Raw genomic sequence first — 21,750 nt, forward strand, 5'->3', positions numbered from 1 at the left:
ATTGTGGTGGATAGATTAGTAGAGAATGGTGTGCTTGAAGTATCTGTGTACTTGACGGAAAACCTAATTGGCGTGTGTAGGGGATGTGAAGGCTCCTAGCTGAGTAATAGGAGGATATTTACATATAAGGAAAAGATGAAAAGGAAAGGGCTGAGTTTTGTGTGCCCTAACGATTACTACGTATTCCCCTCTTGTTTTTTATTCACTTATAATCGGAGAAAGGAAAACTATCTTTTTGACGATTTGGCTGTGTTTATGTTTTGTTTTGGAGCTTATCTTGAGGAAGCGCGGAGAGGTTAAATGAATAACCTCCGTGTCATCCTCAATCTCCTCTCACATATAATCGTTCTGTTTGGCTACCCCAACTTTCCCAGCAGCTCTTAATCAAGCCATCCATATGGTTTCGTCTGGGCTTGTTGACGGTATGCATGTCCCTTTGCCTGTTGCTACTTTAACCCACCATAACCCAATTTTGCTTCTCAGCAACATCAAAAATGTATAAATTTTCTCCATTTAGGATATATCTAAACCACGCATTATTTTGTGGTGTAAATTGTAATGACGAAATATTTAGCTGCCAATATAATTATGATCGAGAGCAAAATTTTTAAAACGAAAAATTTTGATTTTTTTATTTCTCCCAGAAGCAGCTCTGGGTTAGAAAGGGTTAACACGAAGGATCAACTCCCAAATTGAATTGTAAATCCGCCAGGATTATTGTTCTCTATGTTGGCGAATCATCACTGAGCAAGCGTCCATGTAATTTTGTGGATTGAACTGTTTTACATGATGCAATGAAGAAGGTAAATGCATGCACGTGTCGTTTACGCGGGAACATTTAGTTTAAACCATTCTTTCGCCTATCAAAGCGTAGTGCTTCTTTTTGTATTTTTAAATCCTTTCGAATGTTAAATATATCCTGAAGTTGTGCGCAGTACTTGCGGCGTCACTTTTGGATAGCTCTCTCTCATTGTTTTGTCCTGTGGCTTTCTTAATATTCTTTTTATTAACCCTCGCCCTCTTAAATGCGGCGGTGCATGAATTCTAATCGAGGATATCCAGGAAATTATTAAATTTCAACCTTAACCGTCGGAGATTTTGTGTTGAGATCGTAACAGAGATCCTTTGAATCGATCCTTGATGATGTGTGTGCAAAACTAGAGAGCATTCCAATAAATCAAGTTATGGAATTCACGCTGTATCGTAACCATTTGAAAATGTTTCAGGCTTTTGCTCTCGCTAGCCCGAGATCCTAATGTTGCCGATAGCAAAGATATTTTCGCTCTTGAACATGTGGCGTGAAAATTTTAAATGCAGTACATGGTAGTAAAATTTATATACACCGATCGTGGCGCAATTCAGTTGGGAGAGACTTTTTTTCGGTTTTAGTGTTTACTCCTTCGGGTTATCTATCTCGCATGAGCTTCTCCTTGGGCACCTAATGGCGCTAATGACCCCCAGCTGATGGAGGCCTACCCTAACCACTAATCTGTCACTCTTTCCCGGCAGACCGTGTTAATTCCTTACCCAAACACGTTATGGTGGGAATTTGTGTGTAGTAGGTACAGCGCTATGAATAGCCACTCAGCTTTGTTGATGGACGCCGGCTCGTAGTGCTCAGCGACGTAAGTCTTGCGTCATGGGCTTGTGGGGAAGTCGGCCAGCTGTCTTAGACTGAGGTTAAGGAGCGAGTCATCACTTCCATTCCTTGTTTTCATCATATAGAGTCGTCCAGTTTAGGGTTTTGATGTTCTTCAGCACTCGTATATTGGTTCGCCCTCGGCCATTTCTTTTCTTCCATATAGATGTACCATTATCATGTTTATAGAATTTGTATTCTTTTTTTCATCCTGCCGATTTTTCCTCAGGGCTATCTTTCTATATTATTTAAGTTCCTACCGATTGATGTTGGTTTCCAAGGACTGTTCAAGAAGTATTCTTGTATTCTACCCTCTTTCATGGAGACTACTCTCTTAAATTCGCAATAAATTCTACTCCCCTTCATTTTACCTAAAATCCTATTCTCTTCCTTACTATCCCTCGTTTACCATTATACCCTCTAAAACCTTTTTCAACCTCTCCGCTCAGCACTCATCATTTACTTCTCGCTGTACTTGCGGTAACATTTACCTTTTTCTAATCGTGCTTGCGCGTTAATTTTGTTTAAGAACATATTTATAGTTTGCTTCGTAAGGCTGAATCTTCGTATTATCCTATTCTTCTACATCCGGCTCTTGAGCCATCAGCCTTAGACTACGGAAGCGTACTTTTTTAATAGTGGAAATTTCCCGTCTGTGAATTGCTAATATCTCGTGATATACCTCTCACCCAATGCCCTTTTATTCTTGGAACGACTGAGAAGAATACTTCAAATACTGCAGGCTTTGCTTTTTATCATTAACGGGTGCTGATTTCAAGTAAAGATACATAGTTACGTCCTATGCTTCGCTAGCTAATGGATACGTCCCTCTGTTTATTTTTTCACGACCATGGTTTTGGCGTCAAGTGTCAAGGTCAAGGATGAAGCCATTTTGGGCTGATGTCGTGTTTGGAAAAAATGACGTATTTTTCTGTGGTTATTTTCCCGAAATGAAATCGAAATTTGTTAAACTCAGTGATGGATAGCTGATGTTCGGTGGTTATTTTAGTGACCCTGTTGTAGCTTCGCTCATCGTTTGGTTGGATATTGGGTTGACGAGTGGTACATTTGCTATCGTTACTTTTTTGTGTGTGGTTTATCGGTTGTCATTGGTGATACGATACGCTCCTTTCACGATGGAGATTCTAGGTCATTCATTAAATCTATTTTTACGTCTCAACGCCCGCTGTATTTTTTTTTAAGGATCGCGTAACCGTCATGTGATTTTTAGGAGTTAAATATCATCCTGAATCCTTAGATAATCACATCCCACATTTATCGTGGCGGCTAATATCGTTAGTATATTTAATATTGAAATTAATTTCTGTGCAGGGTGACTAATTCAAGTAAAAAGGTAGATATGGAATTCGTACCTTTTAATGAAGAACTCTTTGAGCTCGTGTAGTAATCACGAAGAGGAAAGGTTTCCTTTTCCCATTATCACATGGTAAACGTCGCGTCGGGCTCTTCATCTGCATGTTAATTGTGCGAAGCCATTTATTTCCTAGTGACGTCCCTGAATGAGTTTTTCGCCTAAGTGGATGCAATTTTATTATTTCCCTTAATGACAGTGACTTCAGTTCGAGTTGAAGAAAAGGGGGATAGGGTATATTTCTGTTGGAGGGAGAAGGAAGGATCTGCAGTAATGATAAGGATATTAAGAGGTGTGCAGGAGTAGGTGAGGGCGGCCAGAAGTTTCTTCATAAAGCAGGATAGGGCGTCTTGAGAAGGAATGTAAACTAGAGATGTTTGAGGAAGAGTGTATCATTGCAATAGGTTAAAATGTGGAGAGTAGAATGTATTTATTTTGTGTAAGTTTAAAGAATTTTTAGCAAAGTTAATGGATGGGTTACAGCATAGTGAAATTGTGGCTTCCGTGTAGGAAAAAAAATCTGTTCCTCCTAAATATGTTGCTTTTTCATCAGCAAATATATCCCTGGGGAACATTTACAGAAGTTACTAGACTTTTACTGAGTTTACTGTGTTTTCGATTACAATAGATGTTACCTAAAGCGGAAACAACGGTTCAATATATTTTATTTTTAGGAAAAGTGATGTTTCATAAAAAATTTTGTCGAGGGAATTTACCTGGATAAAATAGATAAAAGTAAAATAATAATAATAAAATAGATAAATATAAAATTTTATATTTCGCCTGCCTTTATTCCAATAAATGCTTCAAGGTAAATTCCTATTGGATTGGAATTTCTAAATTTTTTTAAAGTGATTCGTAGACTTTTCTCTGTTAGTTAGTTTTTCCTTTACGTTTATCCCTGGAGGATAACTGAATGGATAAATGGGATGACTGGCAGTAAGATTCACTTGACTCTCGTGCTCATGTTTTTTCCTCTCACAATATTTTTTTCTGCCTGGATCAAGGCTTTCGCGTCGTGAGTTGTTATAGTTGGTACATATTTACCTCTGAGGAGTTCACGGCCATATTTCCTTATCCGGAAAAGGGTATTTTTTTCGGCAACCTTGTTGCCTTGTCGAGAGACTTGTGCCAGAATTTTGTATTGGTTTTGGTTAGTCACTCTGAAGGGAAAAACGCTCGCGGGAATGCTTTTAGCTTCGCACTTGAGCGTGAATAGTAGACTCAATCTTCCTGGTTAGAATAAACACTCTGAAAGATTTTACGTATTCGTGTGCTAGAGGCATATGGGGAGGATGGGTGAAAGGTCATCCGTGTTGATTTTTATACCTGCAGCCTCCCTACCACCATTGAACTAGGCGTTCTGACCCATTTCCTTTGTACTCGCTTCACTTGAACCGGAACAAGGAATGGAGAAGGAAAGAATTTCGCGGTCGAAAGCTCACCCAGTCTGAGATGAGTCAGCAAGGAAAGATACAGTGGGCTACTTTCTGAGCTCGTTCTTCTTCTTATGAAAAAAATACCGCAAGTGCCTCCATTCGTGTCCGCTTGTCTGGTGAGGACTCCCTGGTTGACACTCTTGCCCAGCTGCATGCCAATTAAAGTCTACAGTTCCTCGAAGAAAATAAACGTAATTTCGTAAGAATGGTAACTGTTACTCAGTTTTTTCTCGGCGTAAAAGATTCGCGACTCGTTTCGAAACATTTTTATTTGTCTTAATTTTAAAGGCTGATTTTGAAGAATTTTTCCCTTCCAAAAAACTGCACCAGCTTGGATCATTATCTCTTTTATGGTATGTCTTGACTTTGAGAATGTTATTGGATTGGTAACGATTGTCAATCTTAAAACTTGACAGCTTTTTAATCACAGTGAAAAAATGCATGTAACAGTTATTTTAATAATGCACATTATATATAAGAACGCCTAATTAATTATTATTCCGCGATTACCTTTCTCTTCTAGTCGTTATAAACCACAATGTCATGGTTTGTCTATTAGCGTGCTGTGAACCTCTGAGCTGACGTTCGCAGCGCAGGGGGCGTGGTGCCTCTTTTGTAGGAGTGGTCGAGCTGTGCCCTTGACCCTAATGGTGTGGACTACCCCCTCTCTCCGTAGACTGCGTGTCTGTTATATAGTGACCGTTGGGCGTTCAACGGTTATCTTCTATCCGTCACATTCCCCATCCATATAGCAGTTGACGTTCCGGAGGAAATGAAGTCTTTGCTGAGCGGCGTTTTTCCATCATCGGCAATTGTTGTGTGGCAGCGTGTTTGATCCGAAATGCTAGCACACGTTATTGTCCGTTTGCTTTTATTTATTCTCTCTGTTATGCCAACCTTTTTCCCGGGCCGTAGAAGGTATCATACACATGATACGTTTGACTACAAATCATCAAGTCATCAAAATCAGTCGATGAATATAATTGTCGAGTTGTTAATCTTCGTATGATCAATGCCTATAGAATGCCTCCGTTTTCTTACATTTTTAATGTTTTTTTAAGATGTTAGGACGTTTTAGTGTCCTGCTGTGTGGTTAATGGTGTTAAATGTACATAGTGCACTGAAATTATCCTGGAATAAAACTACCTCATGGCCTCAAAAGCCATGTTCTGTGGGATAGGGATGCATTGTCGCGTTCGATTCCCTTGCTCCTTGCTTTTTTATCATGAGCATTTTCTTACGTATTTGTTCGTGAGGAAATTTCCTCCTGGGGGAGGTTGTCGGCTCTCCCTGGCTTCTGAGTAAAGGAATCGATACTGGTGGCGCCGCCGTTTGATAGGGTATTAGATTGCTACCTTCGGCAATGTACGCCCTCCATGTCATAAACCCAGGTTAATGACAATGGTAAGACCAAATCATGAATGCCGTTTCATTTTCGTCTTCAATGCATTGTGTCCACAAAGCCTTCTCGTGGTTGATTTGGTTGATTGATTGGGATTTCGTTCTCTCTCACCTTGATGATTCACCTCTTGATTGTCTCTCCCTTCATTGACTCCACTACAATAGGATATGCGTCATTTGCGTCCGGATTTAAGATGTGGGTGGCCCGGGGCCCGTTTTGGTGGAAGGCCGGGAGGCTCACTGTTTCAAGGTGTTGCAATTTGTAAGGTAATAACAGGAAATGCAAGAAAACAATTTTTAGCAATCGGCATCTATCAACGTCAATGTTGATGACTACATGTTAACCAAAAAAACAACTCAGCTTCACTTCAGAACCCCTCATGCATGATGGTTTTTATTCTGATTTTTTTAGATATACCTCTACGTTAGCGGAAGGGTAGGCAGGTGGCCCAGGCCCCTTGGCCCCCCCTTTTATCTGGCCCTGCCTATAAGTACTCTTTATTTCATGAATTATGGAAAAATTAATTTTTCAAGGAAAATACATGCTATACCTCGGTGCTAAAGACTCTAATTTAGCACCAATTATTATCTACTTGTGACCGGTAGGAAAATAATACCGAAGATTGAATGAGCGATGGAAGGAAGGCGGAAGTCAGAAAATTCCTGTTTCTAAGGGGTTCATTTATTGGAGTTACTCATGCAATCATATCTCCAATATATTTCGGCGGAATAAGTCACAAGACCACCCCATCGCTCGCTACAGCCTTGAGACGAATAAAATACAGGAAATAAAGGATAAATAAAGGCTTCTTATTGAACCATTCGCCATTGACCGATGGGTGTAATTATTAACGCGTCGGAAACACGAAAGAAAGGAAATATCGAAATAGAAGTCTTCCGAGTAAGACTTATAGACAAATACCCAAAGGCAATAGGTGTGTGTGGGAAAAGAGCCTTCTGTAGTTAAAGGAAGAGTGGGCTTGGGACTACGAAATAAGCCCTAATTATTGAAATAAATACTCGAAATTTTCCACGATTATAATAATAATAACAAAGCACCTCTCCCAAGGAGTTACTATAATAATCGTGGAAAATTGTAAGTATTTATTTCAATATGGAAACATTCCACTCTATCACGCTCGAATCCTCGGATGTTATTCGTGAAGCCATAATTTTTCCACGCACGACCTTCATTCGTAAACTTATATAAATCCTGCATTTTCATCTTTTGGGAGTACGCCAGAAGGTATCGGTATTCTCAATGCATTCCAATGTTTCATGTAAATTGTAGGTGCCCATGTTTTATCTTGATTAATTATTTTTACAGTTATGAATTTTTGGTGATACTTCATCGTATCTCCCGAATGATCTACCATTCTATGTTAGATTAGATATCAACTCTAACGTGATGGTAACTCATAATGTTTTGTTTCACATCCTAAACGTGGTAATGTATACAACGGATTAACCGGTATTAATTTATCCAGCCTGCTTCACTACCCCTCAATTTTCGAGTGTGATGTAAACAGTCCTCGACAGCTGTCAAATTTCGCCTCTCATCTTCTTGGGAGCAGACGACATGTGTGCGGTCACGAGATAAAAAATACCGCCAAGCAAGCATAGCGAGTCTTCGCGATAAATAACAAACCGGTCCCACTTTGAGCCCGGCTCAATGTGGTGGAAACTTCCTTGTTTGTGCAAAATATCGGTCGGAAAAAGCAGTGATAATTGATGAAATTATGTTTGTATTTCATTGGGAGGATAAGCCGTCTGCTTCTCTTTGGATAGCAGCTGCGTCACCCAATATTTCATGGTCATTAGAGAACACAAGCCATTAGGGTGATCTCGGCGTTTTAAAGTATCCGTTTTAGCAATCGTTTTATCAACCTTGGTGTCAGAGGATTAAAGAAAAGTGGTAGGAATTGTTATTTTATTTTTGTCGCTTATATGATGCCTGTTTCACATAATTCTTATGATTCAATACTAGGTAGTTTTAGCGTGATTATGAAAAATTACTCTTTCAAAGTTTTTTTTTACTGGAAGGCTATATTTGGTCATGGCCATCGCCATGACTGGTGAAATTTTATAAACAAATATGATTCTTTCGTGTTTTCGTACTTAACGTAGTTAATGAATAAAATATTGAATATATGATGCTCCTTGGTAGGATTTGATGGCTGTTATTTGTGATGTCATCATGCATAGTGTACCCTGACAACAAGTACATTGTATTGGCATTGAGGACTAGCGATGGGAATTTAATTAAACAATCAAGATTAATCAGGCATAGGTGATGATGTTGACCCTGGGAGCCGTGAAGTGAACAAAATTGTGATCAGATGTTTATTGGTAAAACTTATTTACTATGAACTGTGGAATGTGAAAAAAGAGCTGTTCAAGGATATATCACGGTAGGATGCTATCTGAGATTTTTTTTCTATGTGCGATACATCACGCATTTTGTGATTCCAAATTTATATGAATTGTTTATGACGAAATCCAAATTTTTATTATAGCTGTCCATAGAAAGCTAAAACTGGTGATGAGTACCGTTAGAGAATTTCATATAAAAGTGCACGTGTAGTGAGGTGGTAAACTTGTCGAGTGTCGTTAAAGATATCAGATAGATGTAAAATGTTATCTGAAGCATTTTTGTGTGGTGAACGCTCTTTCTCTTTTTTATCTATTTCTGCATTTGCTCTAATGATACATCCTGACTTTCTCCTTCAATGATTTTTTCCGTATCCAAGATTTTGTCCTGGGGGGGGAGGCACAAGGATACCTCGTAATACAACATGAACGCAATGATAATGGTACCATATTAAAAATCTTGCATCTTTTTTAAGGGTCTGGGGGGGCACGTGCCCCCGTGCCTCCCCCCTAGATCCGCCTATGTGCTGCTTTAACTGTCTCAATCTATCAACCAAAGTGTAAATGGTGATGGGAGTCTATCCGCCATTCCTCGCTGGGTTGGTAAGCCTAATTGTTTAAGGTAAAATATTGGTCGCTCTAGGTTGTGAATGTCAATTAGTTGAAGGAAATTGTGTAATCATTTAGGAATAAAGTTGGCTCTGGCCCTGTAGTCTCATTGCTTGCGCGTCATCTGGAGTTCGATTGTCATTTCCAGACGGATGCTGGGAGGCGCATGTCATCTCGGTGCGTATTTATGGCCTCGCTTCACAGAAAGGTTTCCTAATCTTGTGATCGCTGCTACCGTTAATGGTAATGGGGACACTACGGCTCCAATCGTATGATTCGAAAGAATCTTATTCGTTTTCCACGACGTATGTTATTGTCACGCAGATTCTCGCTGCTGATGTTGTTAGCACTTCACGCAACTGTGTTTCATACGTAATCACAGGTGATATTTCCGAAAAGAAGAATCTAAGAAGTTCCATTCTTGGGCTTGAGTAGTAGTAGAGATGCGTTTTTTGGGGTGCGTCGACAGCAAGGTCATTTGCACCGCTCATAGTTCCCTTACCTTAAGGAAGCTTATTGAGTTCTATTCAGCGCTTTCAACAAAAAAGGGTATCCCATTGTATGAAGTCACAAGAGTTTAATCATTCTTGTGTTGATGATATATTGCATTACATTATTAATATTATCCAGATTATTACCCAGAACGGTTCGTATATCTTCTTTTCCAACTAGTTCCCTACGTTCATGAGAGTATTTTGTACATTCCTCCAGAACGTGTCTCACAGTAAGGAGGCAATTACATTGGGCTTGAGTTTAATATGAAGTTATAATATGTTTATTAAACGATGTTTTATTACTTCAAGCCGTTCATGGATTTCGTTTGTAAGTTACACCGTATTGTATTTAATTTTTGTTCGTTATCTCCGTACCGTTGTCAGCGGGGGGAGGGGGGGGTGCGAAAATTCAACCGAGCTGTGAAATTTATATCGTTCCCGTGGGAAAGTTCTAAGCCGTATTTATTTATTACGATCTGTACTTAAAAAAAAAAAATTCCGAACATTGAAATAGAGATAAATCGAGAAAGCAGCCATTTATGAATTGCCAGCCTTTTGCACTCTTTTTTGCGCCGTGGAGTCAGTGAGTGTAGCAACTGAGCCACGTCCTAAGGACGCTTGCTTTGGACTTAACCAGACTAAAAATATCCTTGACTTGGAGAAATAGGGAGAGGAATGAAGTTGGTGCCAAAACAACTCTGTATTGTATACCCTATGGTGCGTTTCAATCATTGCGAATTGTAAAAAGAAATGTAAAGAGCGATTAGATTTTTGTGCATACTGTTTCGATTTTCAGGGTGTTCATATTTCACCCATTTTTCGTCAAAAATATTTATAATTTCGCTCGTGTAATGTCAGTGTATCCCACCTCCACTTTTTTTAGCGGAAAGAAATGGGCTTATTGTTTCTTAAGCTCGTACATTTTCTGATAATATTCTCTGTAGGCCTTTTTCAATCAATGAGGGAATAATCTTGGTGAAGCTGAACCCATTGTCGCCATATTTTGCCCTACTTGGCTTACCGCAAGCTTGCTCCACGGGGCAGGATCGCAGTCGTTAATCCCGCCTTTGTTGATGCTCATCCAACCATGGCATGAGTTTTTAATTAAAGTTCAGATAGATATGCTTCAGTAGAACTTGAACCACATGCATAAGACCAGTAATAGTGTCATGATTGTAATCTCGGGTGATATAGGATGATTTAATCATCGAGAGGCTCAAAAAGTCCGCTATGCGTTTGTGGATAGATGAAACTATTTATCGTATACAAGGGAAAATGGGCGATACCTCGAAGAAAAGGGGAAATAATATTGATTCAGAAAACAAATATTTGGATTCACTTTATAAGTCGTCCTGCAAGTTGACAATTACCATAATTGATTCTTATGAAAATTTTGGACTAATTAGAGCATGATGAACAAATCATTTTGCAGCGACTACGGCTATCAGTGTGCAGTTCTTATTTATAGCACGGATGAAATTTTTCCGCCGCTTGAATCGGTATTTTTATCAGTTTAGGGACGTATTCATTATGGTCACATCAATTCCTATCAATTTGTTACTTCCTATGGTAAGAAAAGTTGAATTAGCTTGTTAATTCACTACTGTTACCACCCTATGTTCTTCAGGACATTAAACGCATATCCTAATTTTGTTATTTGTTGATCTTAATGAGTTGAATTGATTTTAAAATAATTTGATGATAGTTTGCATTTGAGTTGTTTTTTGTATTTCTCATTTTCTATCGTTTTATCGTCACATGCTTATGACGCTCGTAACCTTTACCCCTGAATGCCTTTTTTAACCTTGGGAGAGGTGCTATTGCCATGGTAAATGTGAAGCCCTTAATATACTTTTCTCTTATTCTGCCGTAAGATGCGCGGTACATATTCGAGATTTTCATTCCTCTCCGCTTTTTCTCTCCATTAATGTAATTTGTGTAATTTTGGAACCTTGAGGCCAAGTTTATCTGTTTACACTCATTGCGTGAGGACATCATTGACTTGCTGAATCTCGTTCTTCCTGCAAGGTACATGTTTTGATTCGGTCACGCGGCCATAGAATTACCTTCACGTGGGGCATGGGTTGAGGTGTTGAATGGTTGATCAAAGGTGTGTGCTGCAATGAGTGAAGCTATTGTGAGCATAGAATGTCCCGTGCCCTTGGTTGAATGTTCGAGGCTAAATATAAGTTGAGGAAACACGGAGGTCTTCGGTTAAACTCAAGGGATGCCCTTGTTGCGTAACCTCAGTGAACTGAGATCTCACTTGGCTGGTTGGATCTCGTGGTGAATGAGGGCTGTCTCTTTGAATGCCATTGATTTTTTTCCTTTCTTTCGAGCGTAATGTGTGCCTCCCTTCTCCATTCCCTAGCCATTGTTTTTCGTAAGATAAATTACCACTTGGAAGATGGCTTGCCTTAGAAGCTGACCTTCTGCATTTTTGAAAAATGTGGAAAATTTTGTAGAAATCACAAAATGTGTTTCCTTTATTTCAGAGAACAAGATAAACAGAATATTTTCAGCTACTATTACCGACAACTTCCAATTTCAGCTAAACGTATGACGATAACGAGGATACTCTAATAACATGCATGCGTGTATGGAAATGAAATCTAGCTGCATGATTAAATACTTGCTAAAGTAATCTAATGAAATACAAACTCAAAGAAGAAAACTAAGATAGGCAATAATAGTAACTGTCTTACTAACCAGCGAAATAGTCTGGAGCAAGAAATTTATTGTCCGCGTATGTCCAAAACTGAAGCGGTATAACGTTGTGATAAAATTTTCTCCAGATATGTTCTTGTACGGAATATACCAAAATAATACAATTAAGTGGGAAATAATTAGTAAATACGACAGTTTTATATCAGGATAAGCATGAAAAATTAGGAAGTTGTGATGCAATTCATCTGTTCAAAAGAAATCTTCCCAGAAACACCGAACGAATACAATTTTGAAGGGATCATAAGCGACTCCGTTAAAAAAACGTCGCTTTAAAATTATAGTGTTCATGGATCGAAACGAAACATTTCAAATTACGTGGGTATAAGGTGGTAAAAAATCGCTGTGAATAAATGAGCGATACCTTGAAGATAACGGGAAATAATATTGATTTAGAGAACAAATTATTAAAAAGATAAGAAAAGCGCGTTACTGTCAGAGTGAAGAAGAGAATGTCAGAGACGAAGGCATTTAGAATAAAATAGGATAAGATAGAAAGAAAAGAATGGAATTGCTATTTTGAGGTGGTCCATCGATGACGTAAATTGAATGAAAAGCCGTTGTGAATTTTTAACCTTCGATCTATATGTTTTTGCCGGTGAAGCAGACGGATGGGGAATATGATCTCGGATTGATTGGTAAGGACGTCAATCGATGAATGAAGCACTACTGTGGCACCAGAGCCATGGAAAGCGGTGAATGCAACCCGGCAACAGGTTATCATTGGAATTTAAATTCAAGATGGAAACTGACCTTCTGGATGACCTTTTATAAATGCTTATATTAGATACATAGTTCCTTCTTTCTCAAAAATATATGGACTTGAAAGATATCTTTAGTTTCATCATGACCTCCTCGTTGTCGATAGTGCTTTCCTCAACGAAATGGCTTATTATGAATTCTTAAATATTCTTTTATTCATGGCATGATGTAGTGTCTATGCAATGGCAATTTTCGTGAATCATGATCACCTTTCAAAAAAATCTCGGCCTGCAGTTTCCCAGTCATGATGCGATCTGTTATTGTTTTCAAGTACTTATAATTTCCCTGCGGCTTACAATTAGTTATCATCTTAATTTTTTTATTATTATTCACACCACTTATGAGTTTCACTTCTTAATCTCAAGTTTTCATTCATCCTAAGGAGTACACCCAAAGATTTAGATTCTGGAATAGATGTTGCCCCGTGTACAAAGTTCCTGTGTGTGAACATGAATGCTTTAGATGATGGTATATATTGATGGAATATGACTTCGTCATTTGTTTTTATATCAGTTTTAAGTTATTGTTAGTGATCGAAATAAGTTTCTGATCCTCGTTGAGGATCTTTAAGTGCTGCTGTGATAGCTTCAAACTTGTAAAATCTAATAGGAAATATGATGCAATTCTCGTCAATGTATGAAAATCGCGGAAAAAACCGGGCTACCCTTTTTGTCAATTAAATGTGTCTTTGGCGTTCTTCGTACATTTTTCCGAGATATTATATCCTCAGTGCCAATCAAATTTTTTAACCGGTAGAATACTATAATAATAATTACCGTATGGGCCTTTTTGTACGCTTTTTAGCAAAAGATTGTCTGTTTTTGTTTGTATCTGAATTTCTCCCTCATGGTTAAGTAACTATTTAAAAACTCACCTAGCTCCTTAGGTGGTAGCCGTCTGTCTGTTTATCATTAAAAAAGTGGGGCGAAGGTCCAGCTATATATGCATAGCACACCTTCCATCTGCCTCATCTTTCTTATCCTTTAGACCGAGTGCTCCTTGGCTTTGTCCGTTCCCTCGTACCAAAATAGGGATCAGTCTTTCCATTTGCATTATCACTTCACCGTGCCGTCACTATGCGTAATTTCCATCCTCTTCTCAACCTGTGCCATGAATCTTTTCTTTCTCAGCCCCCTCAGTTGCATTTATGGTTCGAAGCTCGCCAATCAGGAGACGCCAAACCTTCCTTTATAATCTTGCGTTTGTGTTCTAGATTTGTTTCGTTCAACCGGGGAATGACTATTGCAGAAAATTAAGCCATCCCTGTGTGGATGATGCGGGATATGCTTTTTCATTGTGCTTTGTTTTCAATGGGCTGTAGAGGATAGGTAGCGTCAAAAGTAATCAGGAATCAGCGAGGTCTTGCTAGCCTTTTGGTTGTCACACGAGAGATCAGGATTTATTTTTAGAAGCTTTCAATTTTTACAGCAAGTATATTTTGAATTTTTTTCCAAAGAAGCACTATAAATTTAAGGCTTCATTTTTTATTTAATTCATTACTGAATGTTCTACTTCACGTTGTAGAAACATGTAAATCAAATGGTTAAATGCTTAGCCAGCCTGGCCTTCGCGAACAATGATGCACAAGCACGAAAAAAATCATCGGAATTTTAATAATTATCGTGGTTTGCTTTTTTAGAATACATCAGCTCAATGAAAACCGAGAGTAGGCAAGGCTAAAAATTACAGGTAGGCCTCCCCAGAGGGTTCTACAGCATTTATAATTGACCCTCATCATCATCAACCGAAGACAGGTTTGATGCTACTCTCCACTCAAAGTCTCCAATCAGCTAATGTCTTCATGTTGACGTTTTTCATTTCCCTCCCGCCGTCAATAACTTTTTGAATTACAATTTAAAAAAAACGGTAAATTCCTCAGAACTTTTACTGGTTACGTGGGTCTATCAATAATTCTCAAGGAAAAAGTATAAAAACAGACTATTTAGGGTATTTTTTTCATTTTGAAACATAATCTCCATTCGGCTCTATACATTTTTGTAAGTGTCTTTCGAAACTTTTTTAAGCCTTCCGAAAAGTAGATTTTCGGAAGCTCATAAAAATAGGCATTTGTTTGGGCATGACCTCTTTATGCATAAACCTTTGTCCGGCAAGCCATTTTTTTAGTTAGGATATAAGGAATAGTCTCTTGAAGGCTCTTACGTAACCGCTAACAGAAGTTGAGTTGAGAGTTGACACTTATGGTATCATTTATCCGTGACGTCGAGTTCTTGACGAAAAATAATTTATATGCATAAAATATATATTCTTGTCTGGCAACGATGAATGATTTGTGTCTTCGCCTTAGGAAAACTCGGGCACTGACGGGTTATGAAGGGCTGTGTGTCCTCTTGAAAAATTATTGACGAGCAGTCACGTGATGGAAGTGCAACGAGCAGTAAACATCTGGAAGGTAGATGCTGTTGATTGGAATTGGCTACATCTCTTTTCCGGCCTTCTCTCTGTACTCGAGGAAAGATATCACCTCAAGGTGTGATCTTGGCTCATGGGAAGGGATTGACTGCCTTTGGCCGAGGAGTTAGCGTTGAGCGATGTGAGCAAAGGACGCGGGAAGAGGAACTCAGGAAGCCAGGGGCATTTGTTGCCTCATCCAGGGCTCGTATTATGTGGAGCAGGGTGTTGTGATCCCTCCCCCGTTTATATCCTCCCTTCTTAGCACTTAATATGCTAATTGCATGTCATTCTGCGGGCTGAGTGGGTGATGAATGAGAAACGCGCTCTAATTCTATCGGCAAACTCTGTTCAGAGCTCATGTTGATTAGTCTTGGACTCGATCCTTCATAAGAGTGACTTTCGTGGTATTTTTATCTGTATTGCCTCGTTTATATTGCATTATAATCCTATTGTATTGTATTGTAATCCTACGGAATGTATCTCTAATAGAGGAGCCGGAACGCAGCGCGGTACAAAAAATTTATGTGTAAATATTTTCTAAAAATCCATTTGAGTTGCCGCTAAATTTTAATTTTGAAATAGTAAGGTAGATATATCTTGATTGTAAAATAGGATATCGTGCTAATTCTAATATGGAGTGTTTGAGAAAAATTCGCAACTTTTTTAAAACATTTTATTGTTAAAATATGAGTATGGGGCATTTAATGAATATTTTGCGATTTCAGTGTCTTCCGCAAAGTCTTAGCTTTAAAATAGGCCGTAAGTCATGACTCTAAGACAATTTGATGATAATATAGAAGGAATGATATGATTCGAGGCGCGTTTCTTTAGCGGAAAAATTAAAACCGCATGGTACGCACAGTTTTTTTTTCGCTCAGGATGTTTAGTTTGAGGTGAATGTTCACCCATACCAAATTTTCATCAAAATCTGAGACCCCAAGGGACAAACGTTTGTTGAATTGAGGTAGAATGACCCCCGTATATTTCATTTCAGGACGACTAAAATCTAGCGATTTTAATTTGATTGTTGGCTAAGTAAACGGTTCGCATATAGTACATACTTTTTTAGGGATTGTTGTGCACCTCTTTTTTAATAGGCTGTGCAGTAGGTACGCAGCCTGTGATCATGAAGGTGCAGTACATGGTTCGGACTTTATGGTTCTCATGGTAGTTACCTAAATCTAACCTCGGTGCGTGGACTACACTACTTAAGATGACGTGCGTTCTTTCCTCACAGCTGACGGCCGACTGCTTCCTTTCTTCTCCTCTTCCATTACTTGCCGCTCTCTCGAAGAAAAAGATAGCGGTCTCCTGACCAACTAACCCGCTGCGCCGTAGGATTGCGCGAACAATCTGTGTAGCTCTTTTCCTGACTAGTCATTTTTAGTGGCCGCGGGAAACGTAGGTCTTTTAGGTTTGATCGGTCGTAGGAGTGCACTTTTGCTTGGAAGTAACACGTAATGGGGAATAACAGAGACTATGAACTTGGAAGTAATGGTTAGAAATGAAATTTATTTACTACATCAATGAGTACAGCATTGAATCTCATAGTTTCAATTCTTAGTAGACGGACGGTGTATTAATCTTAATGTGTTGGTTACCCAACATTCAAAAGGAGACCAGGATACCTTGTCCAAATTATGCATCTATCCTGTTGTTAAAATTACCATTTGTGGTTGTTCCAGGTGCCTCCTTGGTTACCTGGTCAAGATAATATAGAGCTATCAGTAAATGCTGGACGTAGAAGTGTAAAACACACCCTCTGGGCCTCTGGCGCTCCACTTCTAGAGGTGTTATTGGTTTTAGAAGTTATTTGTCGAAAAGTGCACTTGGCGTATACGACAATTTACGGATTTACTCTCGCACAGTTCTTTCTACTACGCATAGTCTACTAGTCACACTAGTACTTTCTGGCTAGAAATGATATCGGAGATTGATGCTGACGGTCAAAGTAAATAGGGGACGTGGGAAATGGAAACGCGGATCAAGTGAATACTCCAGCCATGTACACTTTTTCCTGGTTTTCTTCCGCGTCTGCGCAACTTTTTGATACTATTTTTGGTTCGGCTTTCGTAATCCTATTCTTTCACTTGGAGTGTAATTGATTCATTCTTATGTATTGAGGACATTGAGGATCCGTTTCCACTGAAGTGAGCTTGTCTTTTGTTTCGGGTAATTGATGTAGCATAGCTTCTAAGATGTTAGGGAAATATTTATTTTTGTGTTATGTGTATACCATTGTTGTTATACTCATTCCTCAATACGTGTGAACTTATCCTTTTATTCAAGAATATTTTCGAAAGAATCCGCATAAAAATATAATTCTCTCAACGGAAACTATGATTGGCGACCGTTGATATATCTAAGAGTTGGTTTTTACGGCTCTCTAATGCTCCTCAAGTTGGTACTGACGCCACAAGCAGTTTCCCATGCCGGTATTACCTCTTTCCCGGATGTGTTCCAGTCTGGCGACATCTTTACGCTATCTGCCTTCACGCTATCGCGCTCATCATGGTGCCGTTCCTTATGAAGAGCCGATAAAATGTTCCTGTGATTCGAGTTTTAGCATCTTATATGGAATGGTAAAAAGTAAAAGGTCTTTGGGCTGTGAGAAACAATAACAGGTTCCATGACAGTGACTGACCATATCTAAGGGTGAAATACTTCATGTAATTAGTGCCCTTCAATCTGCCTTAAGGGTGTTCGGAATGGGTAAACTCAATGAGCTTTGACTTAAAATAAAATCAACTAAATTTCTGAGTACTCTAATTAATAAAAAGGCTGCCGATGACCTGACTTCAGCTAGATATCGAGAGAAATCGATTCTCGTTTTTGCTGTTTGTATGAGTGCCATTTCGCTCTAGAAACATTCCTGGCGTTGCTACAACTTCCGTTTGTAGTGGTAGCTCTCACCGCACCAATGGAAACAAGATTTTTCCTTCGCGAAACTGGTGAACCTTGGAGATGAGTCACTTCAACATCCCTGCTCCCTAATTCTTCCCAAAATTCTATCCCACTTAAAAAATGTGGGGTAAAAAAGTCCGCTGACTCGTAAACCCAGCTTATAGAATATGATCATGCGAGGTCGAAAGACTATTATAGTATTCCTCTGTCTTAGCAGGACACATTATTTTCGCTCGACAGGGCTTTATTTACTTAGCGTGTACGTGATTAAAGCTTAAGTTATTATCTGAAAATGTTCAGTGTCTACAGGATTGACTGTTTTTCAAGATTTTCTTGTGTGAAATGAAAATTATTCCTCTGTATTTTCTTGTATCCAAGTAATTTTTTGTATATTTAACATAGAGGTAAATGTTGGTTAAGGATATGCCCTTAAAATTTCAAGATGACAACGTGATTTTGAAATGAGTTATACAGCACCCAAAAAAGGCAAAACATGACCGAATGAGCTGGAGTGACTCGTCGCCTTAAGCTAGATTTACACTGGTATGTTTTTATCCAGCTTACATCTGCGGCAACTTTCGACGTAAATATTGGCATTTTCGTCATCACTGCCAAATGCTTACGGAAGGGAATTGTGGCTAATAAACTGCAATTTTTTACTACCTTCTTCTGAAACATTATCAGTTGCCGGAAAATTTTCCTAAAGTATCGTGGATCAATAAATGCCAATGCATACCCAAGTTCGAAGGATTTTTTTCGCCTCTCAGTCTGGTGCTGTGGTGAGCTTTTTGAAATACCTCTCCAGCTTGGCTTATCTATAACCTCTCCAGCTTGGCTTCACTCAGCCCCTCCTCATCTCAAAAAAATTTCAAACAACCAAGAACGTCATTTTAGGAATAATAATAAGAGCTCCATGGTTCATGAGTAGCAGGCAAATCAAGACACATTCAACCAACTTCACTCGTGCTTAACCTTAATGCCGGTCTGCATAAATCCGTGAAATTATTCGATAAAACTGAAAACGAAGTGCTCACAAATCTCTTGAGAATGCGAACCCATGCCCAACCTTAAGCACAGAACTCCCAAAATTGTCCTTAACCGTATCCATATCCCTTTCCCCTTAATTTCTTTGAATAATGAAACTGCGCCTTGACTCAACCGTAATTATTCGACGGAATCCACCAGTTGCAGGAACACCCAGGAGACGGCTGGGAGTTGGTACCAACTAAGGTAAAAGAAATCCGTTGCGTGCGTGCGTGAGGCAGATATCGAAAGTACGTGTCGTTTTCCCTCCCTCTCCCCTCCGCGACGCTCAAACATCCGGACCCCTAACAAGATTTCTCAATCAGCGATGAGAATGGGCACCGCGCCCCCGTCGGTCGGCTCGCGAACTTACCACGCTTACTAAGAGCGTAAACAGTAATTTTTCGGGAAGACTCTCCTTTGTTTATGTGATACAGTGCCGGAGTAGCTTGGTTTTATGTTCATTCTTACGGCGCAGGAAGTGGCCGCCCTAAGTTGTGTGATAACCTGTCGGAGATAGCTGTAGATTTTTTCGGAAAAATTGATGATATTGGCTGATAAGTCATTGGCGGATGTCCTGTGAGGATCGCGTTCACGAATTCTCGAATGACTCGCCGTTTCGCGAGGTTTTTGGAAGTATTTTTTTGTTCAAAGAAAACGAAAGCTTCGGAAGAACAGGGTGACGAAAACGGAAAAGGATTATTCTGCTGTCTCCTCATTAAAATTAATTTTGTTTGTCATTTTTTGACCACTCGCGTATCAATTATCTAATGATTTAAGGAGTTTTGTGATAAAATTATTGAGTATTATAGAATTATTTATTTTACGGTGAAATGTGAATTACTTTATTTCGTGGAAATAAATACGTGTTCGACGGGTATCGAAGTTACAGCTAGGCTAAGAAATTAGCTTACTCAATCATTCGGTAAAATTACCTTGTGTTGAAGGTCTTGCATGCTAATTGAAGGTGTAACCAGGCAAAGCAACGGACAACTTGTTATATTTTGCGTGAAGTATGGTTTTGGTATATTATCGGGTGTTAACCATCATTCCAATGGATTCCAGACACTTTGAAGGATATGAATAACTGCTTATGTTATGTAGTAGTGCAAGCTTTATGATTCTGATTTTAAAAATATATTTACAGAAATATTTTCGCCAATTACCGTGTTTACATTTTGAATTCCCTTGTCGCAGAGGTGGAATGAATTTCTCGGAATCAGAATACCCATTAGTGCTTCATTAGAACTCATCAAATCCATTTTATTGATGACGCTTACCAGCAAGTGGAGTGATTGGTTGCATTTGCTTTCAGGTTTGAGTGTGGAAAAAGTGGGTACTATAATTTTAAGTTTATTTACTCAGTGAATGCATATCCCTACAACAAGCATCAATTTTCTGTAAGGGAAGAACTTAGATGGAACTATGGACCTGATCCTTATATTGCTATTATTGTCATTTCAACTTTTACTGTACTTTAGAATAAAAATTTTATTTATGAGAAAATCCTGGAATCAGAAAATACAAATTCAAGAAACATGCAAATGCTGCCTTGGGTCAATAATCTGAAATTTTCATGATGATAGATTCAGCTTAAAATGAGAAATGCTTAACGAAAAAGATCGGTAGTGCATGAGTGATGCGCCTTCTTCAAAAATGAACATCACGCCTTTAGTGTGATCGACTCAGAATTATAAATCCTTAAAATCGATCTTGTTCGTTGGTTATTGAGTGCGCCTCTGCCTTCGTATCTGCGATAAACGAAGGAAATGTCGTAGTCTAATTATTTCATAATGCCTAAGTAGCTAAAACCGAGTCTTCGCAATAATAATCACCGTGGAGTTCATTCCTTTTTTTCTCATTTTCTCTCACGGCAGTGGGATCGTTCACTCAGACCCGATATCGTTATTGATTAATAGGATTCGGTTGATGGAAACTTAATATGAGATACGCCAGAAAAAGGTATTCCTCATTCAACCATTATCTCGTAAGTTTAAAATAAGATAACGCGAACGTTGCCGCCCACATTTAATTATCCAGTTACGTCATTGGATTTAATTATTTTAGTATTGCAAAAAAACTTCGTTACAATTTTTGATGCCTTCATGTATCAATTTATTGTGACCATTATCATTCATTACCCTGAGGAAGAAATAAGAAATACATAGAAACGTTGGGTAACAATTTTGCCTATCATTCTCAAACCTATTCTCCGAGACGCAAATCATCACTACCTCCGTCGATATTATTAAAAAGTGACAGGCCCATTAGATTTCGCTTGTATTTTTCCGCTCTAATAAACCACTCTGAAAGAGTCATTATACTCTAGAGGTATGGGAATAAGAATTACGAAGGAAATCAGAATTTTTTCTACGACTCACCCCTTTCGTTGTTGCTGCTGGACTGGGCGGTGAGGATGGCCGCTGCGCAGGCCACCAGTGTGCTCCCCCACAGCGCGTGGATCCAGTTCACCTTGCAGGGAGACATCGCGACTTTCAACTGATCGGTATAACACCCGAACGGAACCTTCTTATTGTGCCCGCAGAGAGAACGGGGCAAACATTAGGGTTGCGTCTTCGTTTTCCCCGCGGAGATTAGGAA

General features: G+C 39.0%; 2 protein-coding genes across 2 annotated transcripts in view; one reads left to right on the forward strand and one right to left on the reverse strand.

The window, feature by feature from the left end:
- LOC124156167 overlaps positions 1 to 21,666 on the reverse strand; it is a 51,963-nt gene extending 30,297 nt beyond the window's left edge. Inside the window, exon 1 of the mRNA XM_046530528.1 lies at positions 21,531 to 21,666. Within this exon, the coding sequence (XP_046386484.1) occupies positions 21,531 to 21,636 (106 nt within the window). The 5' untranslated portion in view covers positions 21,637 to 21,666. The remainder of the gene's footprint in view (positions 1 to 21,530) is intronic.
- LOC124156164 (nascent polypeptide-associated complex subunit alpha, muscle-specific form-like) overlaps positions 1 to 21,750 on the forward strand; it is a 76,451-nt gene that overhangs the window by 30,469 nt on the left and 24,232 nt on the right. The gene's annotated exons all lie outside the window — the stretch shown is intronic.

Source organism: Ischnura elegans, chromosome 3 (genome assembly GCF_921293095.1).
Source record: "Ischnura elegans chromosome 3, ioIscEleg1.1, whole genome shotgun sequence".
Classification (NCBI taxonomy): Eukaryota; Metazoa; Arthropoda; class Insecta; order Odonata; family Coenagrionidae; genus Ischnura; species Ischnura elegans.